The sequence below is a fragment of the Oncorhynchus nerka genome, linkage group LG27, assembly GCF_034236695.1.
Source record: "Oncorhynchus nerka isolate Pitt River linkage group LG27, Oner_Uvic_2.0, whole genome shotgun sequence".
NCBI lineage: Eukaryota > Metazoa > Chordata > Actinopteri > Salmoniformes > Salmonidae > Oncorhynchus > Oncorhynchus nerka.
In genome coordinates, this window is record NC_088422.1 from 82,515,675 (window position 1) to 82,529,681 (window position 14,007).

At 42.8% G+C, this 14,007-nt stretch overlaps 1 protein-coding gene across 1 annotated transcript in view; it reads left to right on the plus strand.

The window, feature by feature from the left end:
- LOC115120649 (protein unc-13 homolog C-like) overlaps nt 1-14,007 on the plus strand; it is a 242,585-nt gene that overhangs the window by 101,589 nt on the left and 126,989 nt on the right. The window contains exons 17-18 of the mRNA XM_065012084.1: nt 1,842-1,975; nt 6,568-6,653. Coding sequence (XP_064868156.1) covers nt 1,842-1,975; nt 6,568-6,653 — 220 coding nt within the window. The remainder of the gene's footprint in view (nt 1-1,841; nt 1,976-6,567; nt 6,654-14,007) is intronic.

The following is a 14,007-nucleotide window of genomic DNA, read 5'->3' on the forward strand; positions in this document are numbered from 1 at the left end:
CAAGACTGTATTGCAAGTGCAAAGAAAAACTGTAAATAACACATGTATAGCAGAATTGGGCCAATACCCCCTCCTCATTCGAATAGAAAAAAAGAGCCATCAAATTTTACAACCATCTAAAAACAAGTGACCCCAAAACATTCCATCACACAGCTCTACAATGTCAAGAGATGAAACAAGAGCAGAGTCCCCTCAGCCAGCTGGTTCTGAGGCACAGTTCACCAACCCAAACCAACCCCATAGAGCCTCAGGACAGCACTCAGCCAGCTGGTTCTGAGGCTCAGTTCACCAACCCAAACCAACCCCATAGAGCCTCAGGACAGCACTCAGCCAGCTGGTTCTGAGGCTCAGTTCACCAACCCAAACCAACCCCATAGAGCCTCAGGACAGCACTCAGAAAATCTGGCCCAACCAAATCATCACAAAACAAAAATAAAAATATATCACCTATTGGAAAGACACCACAAAAAATCAAAGCTATTTGGCTCTAAACAGACAGTACATGGTGGCAGACTATCTCATCACTGTGACTGATAGAAAACTGAGGAAAACATTGACTAGGTACAGACTCAGTGAGCACAGTCTGGCTATAGAGACCGGTCATCACAGACAAACCTGGCTGCCCAGAGAGGACAGGCTTGGCTCACTCTGCTCCAGGGGAAAGGTAGAGACAGAGCTGCATTTCCTATTACACTGTGACAAATACTCAAACCTAAGAGAATATTTATTTCCCAAAATTATAAATCAATACAAAGAATTTGAAACTATAAAAGATGAAGAAAAAATCTAATATTTATTGGGTGAAAAGCCAAAATGTGCAATTTTGGCAGCCAAATATGTGTCCTCCTGCCACAACCTGAGGGACAGCCAGTGAAAAGTGCAAAGTAATGTCGATAATATTTCCCATCTTGTTTTGTTTTATCTTTCATACCAGGTCATGTGTCTTCTCAGTCATGAGAGAGAGACTGTATTTTCAGTCATGTTGACACTGGTCCACTACCATTGCTTTAATGTATTGTTGTTCTCATTAATATTGTTGTTGTAGTTGTTGTTAATGGTAATCCCATGACCACTACTACTACTATTATTGCTGTTGGTCCCACCATTTATTTATATATAAATATATTTTATATATAAATATATATTTTCATTTTATTTATATTTTTCGATATGTATACTTTGACAATGTAAGTAATAATGAACTTGCCATGTCAATGAAGTCGAATTGAATTGAGAGAGAGAGAGAGAGAGAGGTAGAGAGGTAGAGAGGTAGAGAGAGAGAGGGGTGGAGAGAGAGAGAGAGAGGGGGTAGAGAGGTAGAGAGAGAGAGAGAGAGAGAGAGGAAGAGGGGTGGAGAGAAAGAGAGAGAGAGAGAGAGAGAGGTGGAGAGAGAGAGAGGTGGAGAGAGAGAGAGGGAGAGGGAGAGAGAGAGAGTTGAAACAGCAGGTCCAGGTCAGGGTAGGAACTCGGGTGAACAGATCAGGGTGTGCACGCATGCCATCATCAACCTGCACACACACACTCTGGGAGGAGATGGGCTGAGGTGTCAATCTGAGCTTTTATCTGTGTTTGTCTGGTTTCTGTTTAGCTCCATTTAAGATGTCAGGCCATATCTTGAATTAAACATGAGCTGCAGGCTTAGCTTGGCATGCAAAACTCTCTGCTCTCTGTAAAAGTCCACTTAAGGTCTTCTGTCTGTCTGTCTGTCTGTCTGTCTGTCTGTCTGTCTGTCTGTCTGTCTGTCTGTCTGAGATTACTGAGCTCCACCACAACCTTCATCTCTGCTTCTCTCTCTCTGTCTCTCTCTCTCTCCACCCCCCTCTTCTTCTATCCCCCTACAGGCCCGTAAGCAGAATCTTCCCCGGGAGGAGCAGGGTCCGTCTATAAAGAACCTGGACTTCTGGCCCAAGCTCATCACTCTCATGGTGTCTGTGATCGACGAGGACCGCACCGCCTACACCCCTGTCATCAACCAGTACGTACAACATGGACACACACACACACACACACACACACAGTGATGGATCTATTTTGGGATAATGGCTCTGGGATAGCTGAGGGCATAAACTGCTAGTGAATAAGCAACAGAAATCAGCGAGAGAGGTAAAGCAAGAGAGAGACGGAGAAAGTGTGTGTGTGTGTGTGTGTGTGTGTGTGTGTGTGTGTGTGTGTGTGTGTGTGTGTGCGTGTGTGTGTGTGTGTGTGTGTTTCTCTCTTTCTGCATCTGAGTCTGCGTGCTTGCGTGATTTAGATGTGTCACAACTGGGGGAAGGGGTAGATGCATGAGCTATGAGGAACATTCAACGATTATCTCACAAGGCAAGATGTTCTGCCTTATATTAGTGTGTGTGAGCATACATATGTACACACGCATGTGTTTTGCATTTGTGCGCATGTGCGTGCTACATACGTGTGCAAGTGTTTTTTGTTAGTGTGTTTGTGTTTGTGTGTTAGCGCATGCGTGCTTGTTTTTGTGTGTGAGAGCTATATTAGGGAAAGTAACACATTGAGAGGGAAATTGACCTTATCTGCGCAAAAAGCTTTTAATCTATTCCTGTCAGTCCATCGCTATGTGTAGGCTGGAGAATTATCCCAGTGACTTTTCACAATTAAGAGCTGACTGGAAATCTATAATATACAAAATAACAATTGATCTGCAACCGCCTCTTCCTATCTCTCTCCCGCTCTTCTTTCTCTTTCTTCACTTCCCCATCACTCTCTGTTATCCTCTCTACCTTTATCTCTCTCTCTTTATCTATCTCTCTATCTATCTACCTATATACCTTTATCTATCTCTCTTTATCCATCTCTCTATCTACCTTTATCTATCTCTCTTTATCTATCTACCTGTATCTATCTCTCTATCTATCTACCTATATACCTTTATCTATCTCTCTATCTCTCTTTATCTATCTACCTTTATCTACAGTATCTCTCTATCTATCTACCTATATACCTTTATCTATCTCTGTATCTATCTACCTGTATCTATCTCTCCATCTATCTACCTATATACCTTTATCTATCTCTTTATCTATCTACCTGTATCTATCTCTCTATCTATCTACCTATATACCTTTATCTATCTCTTTATCTATCTACCTGTATCTATCTCTCTATCTATCTACCTATATACCTTTATCTATCTCTCTTTATCTATCTCTCTATCTCTCTTTATCTATCTCTCTTTATCTATCTACCTTTATCTACAGTATCTCTCTATCTACCTATATACCTTTATCTATCTCTTTATCTATCTACCTGTATCTATCTCTCTATCTATCTACCTATATACCTTTATCTATCTCTTTATCTATCTACCTGTATCTATCTCTCTATCTATCTACCTATATACCTTTATCTATCTCTCTCTATCTCTCTTTATCTATCTCTCTTTATCTATCTACCTTTATCTATATCTCTTTATCTATCTACCTATATACCTTTATCTATCTCTCTTTATTTATCTCTCTATCTACCTATATACCTTTATCTCTCTCTTTATCTATCTCTCTATCTATCTACCTATATACCTTTATCTATCTCTCTATCTATCTACCTATATACCTTTATCTATCTCTCTATCTATCTACCTATATACCTTTATCTATCTCTCTTTATCTATCTCTCTATCTATCTACCTACCTATATACCTTTATCTATCTCTCTATCTATCTACCTATATACCTTTATCTATCTCTCTTTATCTATCTCTCTTTAATTCAATTCAATTCAAGGGGCTTTATTGGCATGGGAAACATTTGTTAACATTGCCAAAGCAAGTGAGGTAGATAATATATAAAGTGAATATATAAAGTGAAATAAACAATAAAAATTAACAGTAAACATCACACATAAAGAAGTTTCAAAACAATAAAGACATTACAAATGTCATATTATATATATATACAGTGTTGTAACAATGTACAAATGGTTAAAGTACACAAGGGAAAATAAATAACCATAAATATGGGTTGTATTTACAATGGTGTTTGTTCTTCACTGGTTGCCCTTTTCTTGTGGCAACAGGTCACAAATCTTGCTGCTGTGATGGCATACTGTGGAATTTCCCCCAGTAGATATGGGAGTTTATCAACATTTGATTTGTTTTCGAATTCTTTGTGGATCTGTATAATCTGAGGGAAATATGTATCTCTAATATGGTCATACGTTGGACAGGAGGTTAGGAAGTGCAGCTCAGTTTCCACCTCATTTTGTGGGCAGTGTGCACATAGCCTGTCTTCTCTTGAGAGCCAGGTCTGTTTACGGCAGCCTTTCTCAATAGCAAGGCTATGCTCACTAAGTCTGTACATAGTCAAAGCTTTCCTTAAGTTTGGGTCAGTCACAGTGGACAAGTATTCTGCCAGTTTGCTCTGTTTTTTTATTAATTCTTTCCAATGTGTCAAGTAATTATCTTTTTGTTTTCTCATGATTTGGTTGGGTATAATTGTGCTGCTGTCCTGGGGCTCTGTGGGGTGTGTTTGTGTTTGTGAACAGAGCCCCAGGACCAGCTTGCTTAGGGGACTCTTCTCCAGGTTCATCTCTCTGTAGGTGATGGCTTTGTTATGGAAGGTTTGGGAATCGCTCCCTTTTAGGTGGTTGTAGAATTTAACAGCTCTTTTCTGGATTTTGATAATTAGTGGGTATCGGCATAATTCTGCTCTGCATGCATTATTTGATGTTTTACGTTGTACACGGAGGATATTTTTGCAGAATTCTGTATGCAGAGTCTCAATTTGGTGTTTATCCCATTTTGTGAAGTCTTGGTTGGTGAGCGGACCCCAGACCTCACAACCGTAAAGAGCAATGGGCTCTATGACTGATTCAAGTATTTTTAGCCAGATCCTAATTGGTATGTTGAAATTGATGTTCCTTTTGATGGCATAGAATGCCCTCCTTGGTTGGTGACAGAAGCACCAGATCATCAGCAAACAGTAGACATTTGACTTCAGATTCTAGCAGGGTGAGGCCGGGTGCTGCAGACTTTTCTAGTGCCCGCACCAATTCGTTGATATATATGTTGAAGAGGGTGGGGCTTAAGCTGCATCCCTGTGTCACCCCACGACCCTGTGTGAAGAAATGTGTGTGTTTTTTGCCAATTTTAACCGCACACTTGTTGTTTGTGTACATGGATTTTATAATGTCATATGTTTTACCCCCAACACCACTTTCCATCAATTTGTATAGCAGACCCTCATGCCAAATTGAGTCGAAGGCTTTTTTGAAATCAACAAAGCATGAGAAGACTTTGCCTTTGTTTTGGTTTGTTTGGTTGTCAATTAGGGTGTGCAGGGTGAATACATGGTCTGTTGTACGGTAATTTGGTAATAAGCCAATTTGACATTTGCTCAGTACATTGTTTTCGTTGAGGAAATGTACGAGTCTGCTGTTAATGATAATGCAGAGGATTTTCCCAAGTTTACTGTTGACGCATATTCCACGGTAGTTATTGGGGTCAAATTTGTCTCCACTTTTGTGGATTGGGGTGATCAGTCCTTGGTTCCAAATATTGGGGAAGATGCCAGAGCTAAGGATGATGTTAAAGAGTTTTAGTATAGCCAATTGGAATTTGTTGTCTGTATATTTGATCATTTCATTAAGGATACCATCAACACCACAGGCCTTTTTGGGTTGGAGGGTTTTTATTTTGTCCTTTAAATCGTTCAAGGTAATTGGAGAATCCTGTGGGTTCTGGTAGTCTTTAATAGTTGATTCTATGGTTTGTAATTGATCATGTATATGTTTTTGCTCTTTATTCTTTGTTATATTGCCAAAAAGATTGGAGAAGTGGTTTACCCAGACATCTCCATTTTGGATAGATAATTCTTTGTGTTGTTGTTTGTTTAGTGTTTTCCAATTTTCCCAGAAGTGGTTAGAGTCTATGCATTCTTCAATTACATTGAGCTGATTTCTGACGTGCTGTTCCTTCTTTTTCCGTAGTGTATTTCTGTATTGTTTTAGTGATTCACCATAGTGAAGGTGTAGACTCAGGTTTTCCGGGTCTCTATGTTTTTGGTTGGACAGGTTTCTCAATTTCTTTCTTAGAGTTTTGCATTCTTCGTCAAACCATTTGTCATTGTTGTTCATTTTCTTTGGTTTTCTATTTGAGATTTTTAGATTTGATAGGGAAGCTGAGAGGTCAAATATACTGTTAAGAATTTTTATCTACCTCTCTCTCTTTCTCTCTCTCTCTCTCTCTCTCTCTCTCTGTATCTATCTATTTTCCCCCTCTCTCTCTATCTATCTCTCTTTATCTATCTATTTTCTCTCTCTCTCTCTCTCTCTCTCTCGTTCTCTCTCTCTCTCTCTCTCTCTCTCTCTCTCTCTCTCTCTCTCTCTCGGGGTTATTAGATCTTCAGTTGAATTCTTCCTCTGAGATTCAACCAATTTATCCCCAAATCTCCAGTGACACCCTATTTTCTGTCCAACCCACTTCCACACTCCTTCTGACCAGAGCTAGGGATTAGGGTGCTATTTGAGACAGAACCGGGCAGTCTGAGTGTCCAGTCAAGCGTGTGATTATGAGGAAATGAGTGTGATGTGGATCCATTGTAATTCCTCCCACAGATTTCCCCAAGAGCTGAATATGGGGAAGGTCAGCGCTGAGTTCATATGGAACCTGTTTGCCCTGGACATGAAATATGCCATGGAAGGTTAGTAGGAAATGCTATTGATCTGTCAAAACCCTGTGTGTCACTTCTCTCTGCTCTCTCTCTCTCTCTCTCTAATTCTTTCTTTCTTTCTCTGCCTCTATCTCTACTCGCTCTCTCTTCTCTCTGCTCTCCCTGCCTCTCTCTCTGCTTTCTTCCCCCGAGCTAAAGTAGGGCTTTCCTTCAGAGGACACGCTATAATTATATTACTATCTAAATCAGAGTCATGGTGGCAGGTGTGTGTGTGTGAGTGTGTGAGTGTGCACTTTGTGACGTGTGTGCAGAGTTTTTACGTACTTTTTGTCCCGAGTCAGAGTAGCAGGCATGTGACCAGAGTGTGTTTGAGCAGTGTGTGTGTATGTGTGTGTGTGTGTGTGTGTGTGTGCATGCGTGCCTCTTTGTTGTTGTCAGACTGGGTTAGAGCAGTGGGGGTGTGTCGCTCCAGGGAGTCTGTGTTTCCGTGTTGCAGGGAGGACACTTATCAGTGTTGCACACGCTCACATATCTCCTCTTACCTCGCCCACCTCCTCCCTCCTCTTACATAAAATCTGTGAAAACAGATGACCAGTTTGACCATAGCACAAAGTGTTATCTCAATATAATGGGACCTGCTTGCATCATAATGGGAAATTAAGGTTTTGCATGTAGGCAATCTATTTCCAGAGGTTTAAGATATTAGATTAGGGCGTTCTTTCCCATACATCATAATTGCTATTTGTTTTAACACGATTCTTCAGTGGTTTTATATTAGCTATCTATTTTAATGGAGATCATAAATCTACATAAATCTCAACTAAACCTGACTGTTATGGGGCTGTGCAGCTGGCGGTGTGCATAGGACTGCAAGCTTGCCTGCCTGCCTTCATGTGTGTGTGTGTGTATGTGTGTGTGTGTGTGTGTGTGTGTGTGTGTGTGTGTGTGTGTGTGTGTGTGTGTGTGTGTGTGTGTGTGTGTGTGTGTGTGTGTGTGTGTGTGTGTGTGTGTGTGTGTGTGTGTGTGTGTGTGTGTGTGTGTGTGTGTGTGTGTGTGTGTGTGTGTGTGTGTGTGTGTGAATGTCCCCAGTCAGTGCTATTAAGAAAGCAGGTCATTGTGTGTTCGTTCCATCTGTTTGGAGGAGAAAGGAAAGCAGTGACCTCACCAGTGGTCAGTCTTAACCTTTTCACGTGTAAGTTCTAAATATCTCTAATATCTCTAACGGTCACCCCAGGGGGATTTTTATGAATTTGTGTGAATTGAGGTGTGTTCCGCCCATTTCACTGTTGCGGACCGTTTCTGTTTGAGACATTACTGAGCCAGACAAATGTCTCTCTTCGGCGAGAGCCCAAGCACAAACGTTTTCCTCCCTGGCACATCCGGCTGGCGGCCACATTGCCTTCACTATTAGTAATAACTTTGGACATGTGTGCGTTCCTATCAAAGTAAGTGCCTTATTACGTTACCATTATAGTTTCTGTATATCGTGTTGTTGTAGCTACTGTAGCACACCGTATGTATGTATGGAGCATAATGCATGTGCTGTTTTATGTGCTGGTGACAAATCATGCATTCCGATTCTTGCATAGATTGTAATGGAAATATATGATGTGTGTAAAATATATATTTTTAAGGTTGTACTAATTATGATGAGCTAATTCTAAGCTAATTGCCAGCTATGTGTGGCGCCATGTTTGTTGACATCATACAATGCATTCTGGTTGTCACGTAAATGTCTGCCAGACCAAAGATGTTAGAACAAAATGAAGTGAAGGGATGGGATGGTTGAAACATCTTTTGAGTAAACTTCAGGAAGTGAATGATGGTAAACGACACACCCCCTTCAACATGCATACTGCAAACAGACCCAACTCATCTTGCAACCTCTTATCTTTGGTTCACATGAAAAAACAAATATGGCGGCCCATCGCGTTTTATTCAATTATTTAGATCACTGGTGAGGTTGCCCGTGATATGATGAATTGTAAATAGTAATTTCTATTAGCTAATAACTGGACGTTCTAAATAAGTGTTCTAATCACAGCGGATTGAGTGTACAATGCAGGGACCACTTTAGAATGATCACACCCGTGTGTTCGTACATGTCAAAGGGTTAAACACTATCCCACTGCATTATCCTCATTCACTTATATACAATAACTTCATGCACGCACTCACGCAAACACACACACACACCCTAGCATGCACATAACCAGAACGTCCCAAGTCTGTTTGTGTGTGTGAGAGAGAGAGAGAGATGCTGATAATGCAACAGTTTCAATATAAAGGCAGGCGGCAGTTCATGTTGTGTTTGAGAGAGAGATGGAGAGAGATGCAGAGAGATGGAGAGAGAGATGGAGAGAGATGGAGAGAGAGATGGAGAGAGATGGAGAAGGATGGAGAGAGATGCAGAGAGATGGAGAGAGAGATGGAGAGAGATGGAGAGAGAGATGGAGAGAGAGATGCAGAGAGATGTAGAGAGAGATGGAGAGAGATGCAGAGAGATGGAGAGAGAGATGGAGAGAGAGATGGAGAGAGATGGAGAGAGATGCAGAGAGATGGAGAGAGAGATGGAGAGAGATGCAGAGAGATGGCGAGAGAGATGGAGAGAGATGGAGAGAGAGATGGAGAGAGATGGAGAAGGATGGAGAGAGATGCAGAGAGATGGAGAGAGAGATGGAGAGAGATGGAGAGAGAGATGGAGAGAGAGATGCAGAGAGATGCAGAGAGATGGAGAGAGAGATGGAGAGAGATGCAGAGAGATGGAGAGAGAGATGGAGAGAGATGCAGAGAGATGGAGAGAGAGATGGAGAGAGATGGAGAGAGATGCAGAGAGATGGAGAGAGAGATGCAGAGAGATGTAGAGAGAGATGGAGAGAGATGCAGAGAGATGGAGAGAGAGATGGAGAGAGATGGAGAGAGATGGAGAGAGATGCAGAGAGATGGAGAGAGAGATGCAGAGAGATGTAGAGAGAGATGGAGAGAGATGCAGAGAGATGGAGAGAGAGATGGAGAGAGAGATGGAGAGAGATGGAGAGAGATGCAGAGAGATGGGGAGAGAGATGGAGAGAGATGCAGAGAGATGGAGAGAGAGATGGAGAGAGATGCAGAGAGATGGCGAGAGAGATGGAGAGAGATGGAGAGAGAGATGGAGAGAGATGGAGAAGGATGGAGAGAGATGCAGAGAGATGGAGAGAGAGATGGAGAGAGATGGAGAGAGAGATGGAGAGAGAGATGCAGAGAGATGCAGAGAGATGCAGAGAGATGGAGAGAGAGATGGAGAGAGATGCAGAGAGATGGAGAGAGAGATGGAGAGAGATGCAGAGAGATGGAGAGAGAGATGGAGAGAGATGGAGAGAGATGCAGAGAGATGGAGAGAGAGATGCAGAGAGATGGAGAGAGAGATGGAGAGAGATGCAGAGAGATGGAGAGAGAGATGGAGAGAGAGATGGAGAGAGATGGAGAGAGAGAGATGCAGAGAGATGTAGAGAGAGATGGAGAGAGATGCAGAGAGATGGAGAGAGAGATGGAGAGAGAGATGGAGAGAGATGGAGAGAGATGCAGAGAGATGGGGAGAGAGATGGAGAGAGATGGAGAGAGAGATGGAGAGAGAGATGGAGAGAGATGCTGATAATGCAACAGTTTCAATATAAAGGCAGGCGGCAGTTCATGTTGTGTTTGAGAGAGAGATGGAGAGAGATGCAGAGAGATGGAGAGAGAGATGGGGAGAGAGATGCAGAGAGATGGAGAGAGATGGAGAGAGATGCAGAGAGATGGAGAGAGATGCAGAGAGATGCAGAGAGATGGAGAGAGAGATGGAGAGAGATGCAGAGAGATGGAGAGAGAGATGGAGAGAGAGATGGAGAGAGATGCAGAGAGATGGAGAGAGAGATGGAGAGAGATGGAGAGAGATGCAGAGAGATGGAGAGAGAGATGCAGAGAGATGGAGAGAGAGATGGAGAGAGATGGAGAGAGATGCAGAGAGATGGAGAGAGATGCAGAGAGATGGAGAGAGATGCAGAGAGATGGAGAGAGATGCAGAGAGATGGAGAGAGAGATGGAGAGAGATGCAGAGAGATGGAGAGAGAGATGCAGAGAGATGGAGAGAGAGATGGAGAGAGATGGAGAGAGATGCAGAGAGATGGAGAGAGAGATGCAGAGAGATGTAGAGAGAGATGGAGAGAGATGCAGAGAGATGGAGAGAGAGATGGAGAGAGAGATGGAGAGAGATGGAGAGAGATGCAGAGAGATGGAGAGAGAGATGGAGAGAGATGCAGAGAGATGGCGAGAGAGATGGAGATAGATGGAGAGAGATGCAGAGAGATGGAGAGAGAGATTGAGAGAGAGATGGAGAGAGACTAAGTGAGAACATCCTGGCCATAGAAACCGGCCGTCACAGACAAATCTGGCTACCCAGAGAGGACAGGTTGTGCTCAATCTGCCCTCAGAGAGGTCGAGACAGAGCTGCATTTTCTCCTACACTGAGAAATATACTATTTTCTTTCTCAAATTTGAAAAACAATGCACACATTTTGAAACCAAGACAGAAAAGGAGAACATTCAGTATCTATCAAGAGAAAAACCCCTTGTGCCATATTAGCTGCAAAATACACTACATGACCAAAAGTATGTGGACACCTGCTCATCAAATATCTCATTCCAACAGTATGTGGACACCTGCTCATCGAATATCTCATTCCAACAGTATGTGGACACATGCTCATCGAACATCTCATTCCAACAGTATGTGGACACCTGCTCATCGAACATCTCATTCCAACAGTATGTGGACACCTGCTCATCGAACATCTCATTCCAACAGTATGTGGACACCTGCTCATCGAACATCTCATTCCAACAGTATGTGGACACCTGCTCATCGAACATCTCATTCCAACAGTATGTGGACACCTGCTCATCGAACATCTCATTCCAACAGTATGTGGACACCTGCTCATCGAACATCTCATTCCAACAGTATGTGGACACCTGCTAATCGAACACCTAATTCCAACAATATGTGGACACCTGCTCATCGAACATCTCATTCCAAAATCAATCATGGGCATTAATATGGAGTTGGTCCCCCCTTTGCTACTATAACAGCCTCCACTCTTCTGGGAAGGCTTTCCACTAAATGTCGGAACATTCAGCCACAAGAGCATTAGTGAGGTAGGGCACTGTTGTTGGGCGATTAGGCCTGGCTCGCAGTCGGCGTTCCAATTCATCCCACAGGTGTTCGATGGGGTTGAAGTCAGGGCTCTGTGCAGGCCAGTCAATTCCTTTCACACCGATCTCAACAAACCATTTCGGTATGGGCCTCGCTTTGTGCACGGGGGCATTGTCATGCTGAAACAGGAAAGGGCCTTCCCCAAACTGTTGCCACAAAGTTGGAAGCACAGAATTGTCTAGAATGTCATTGTATGCTGTAGCGTTAAGATTTCCCTGAACCATGAAAAACAGCCCCAGAACATTATTCCTCCTTATTTTCCACCATAACTTGCAAATAAATTCAATAAAAATCCTACAATGTGATTTTCTGGATTTTTTCCCCCCTCATTTTGTTTGTCATAGTTGAAGTGTACCTATGATGAAAATTACAGGCCTCTCTCATCTTTTTAAGTGGGAGAACTTGCACAATTGGTGGCAGACTAAATACTTTTTGCCCCACTGTATGTGTTAACACATTCCATGCCTTTTAAAGCCATTTGAATTTGAGTGAGAGAGAAACAGAGAGAGGAGATTGGAGAATGAGAGAGAGAGAGAGTGAGAGGGAGAGAGAGAAAGACGGAGACAGAGAGTGAAACAAAGAGATGAGATTTGTTAATTTGAGAGAGAGAGAGAGAGAGAGACAGAGAGAGAGACATTGAGAGACTGAGGCTGAGAGAGAGACTGAGGCTGATAGAGAGAGAGAGAGAGGCTGAGGCTGAGAGAGAGAGAGAGAGAGAGAGAGAGAGAGAGAGAGAGAGAGAGAGAGAGAGAGAGACTAAGGCTGAGAGAGAGAGACTGAGACTGAGAGAGAGAGAGAGAGAGATAGAGACAGAGAGAGTCTGAGACTGAGAGAGAGAGACAGAGAGACTGAGAGACAGAGAGAGAGAGAGAGAGAGAGAGATACATTGAGTGACTGAGACTGAGAGAGAGACTGAGACTGAGAGAGAGAGAGACTGAGAGAGAGAGAGAAAGAGAGAGAGAGAGAGAGAGAGAGAGAGAGAGAGAGAGAGAGAGAGAGAGAGAGAGACATTGAGAGAGAGAGACATTGAGAGACTGAGACTGAGAGACAGGGAGAGAGAGAGAGAGAGAGAGACATTGAGAGACTGAGACTGAGAGACAGGGAGAGGGAGAGAGAGAGAGAGACATTGAGAGAGAGAGACATTGAGAGACTGAGACTGAGAGACAGAGAGAGCGAGAGACTGAGAGTGTGCTGCTTTAATCAAGTCTTTGATGCATACCCTGCTTCCCGCTCAGGGCCCTACAGTGCTAGGGTAAAAGCAGAAAGGGATGCAGCTCATTTTAGAGAGCTGTGTGTGAGTGTGTGAGAATTTGTGTATGTTTGCTTGTGTGCGGGCAAGCGTTTGTGAGAGTCTGCATCCACCTGTTAGCGACAAGACGTGAAGGTTTGACACGGTTTGACTTCAGCATTCAACATTTGTCCAGAGGGGTATACTGCGATGCAAGCTATATCTACTCAGGGTTTTCTAGCTTCAGTTAACTTCACAGTCCAGCTCAGGTTTCATCCGTATTACGATGGTGGATATTGCTTGTCCATCTGACGCTAACTCTAGCAGGCTTGTTACTGTGTGTGCATGTTGCACATGGCTAGTCGAACGCCAAACTCTTCATTGAGACAATGCTGAAACATCAATCCACGGGAGAGTCAGTGCCACATTTTCATTTTTGCCAAAATCAAAATGAAAGAAAAGTTATCTTGCAAATTCAGCAGGCTAAGGTGTGAAATAGGCTTTTAGAAGGGCCGTCTTTATTTGATTACTTGTTATCGTTAATGCCGTCTTTGGTGTTCTTTGGTGTTCTTTGGTGTGCTTTGGTGTACTTATCAATGCATGAGAACCCACTAAAATAATGTTATTAAGTCATGCACAAGTTTTACTGTGTGTGAAGTTTCAAATGCATTGTCATTAGCCTAAATGTGTAATGTGACAGGTATTCTGGCTTCACCATTTTTTAACACACAATAAAAAACACTTCAATTTAATAAAATATCGAATCAGTCGTCTTCCTCAAATGAAGGGGATGATGATGCAATATCTGCAAGAGGGAGGGAATCTGATTTCATTGGTCCTCAACCCGCGGGTCAGACACTTAATTCGAGATGAATGGAGTTAGCCCTGAGTTAGCCTGCCCGGGTGCAGGTTAGTTCTGAAGGATT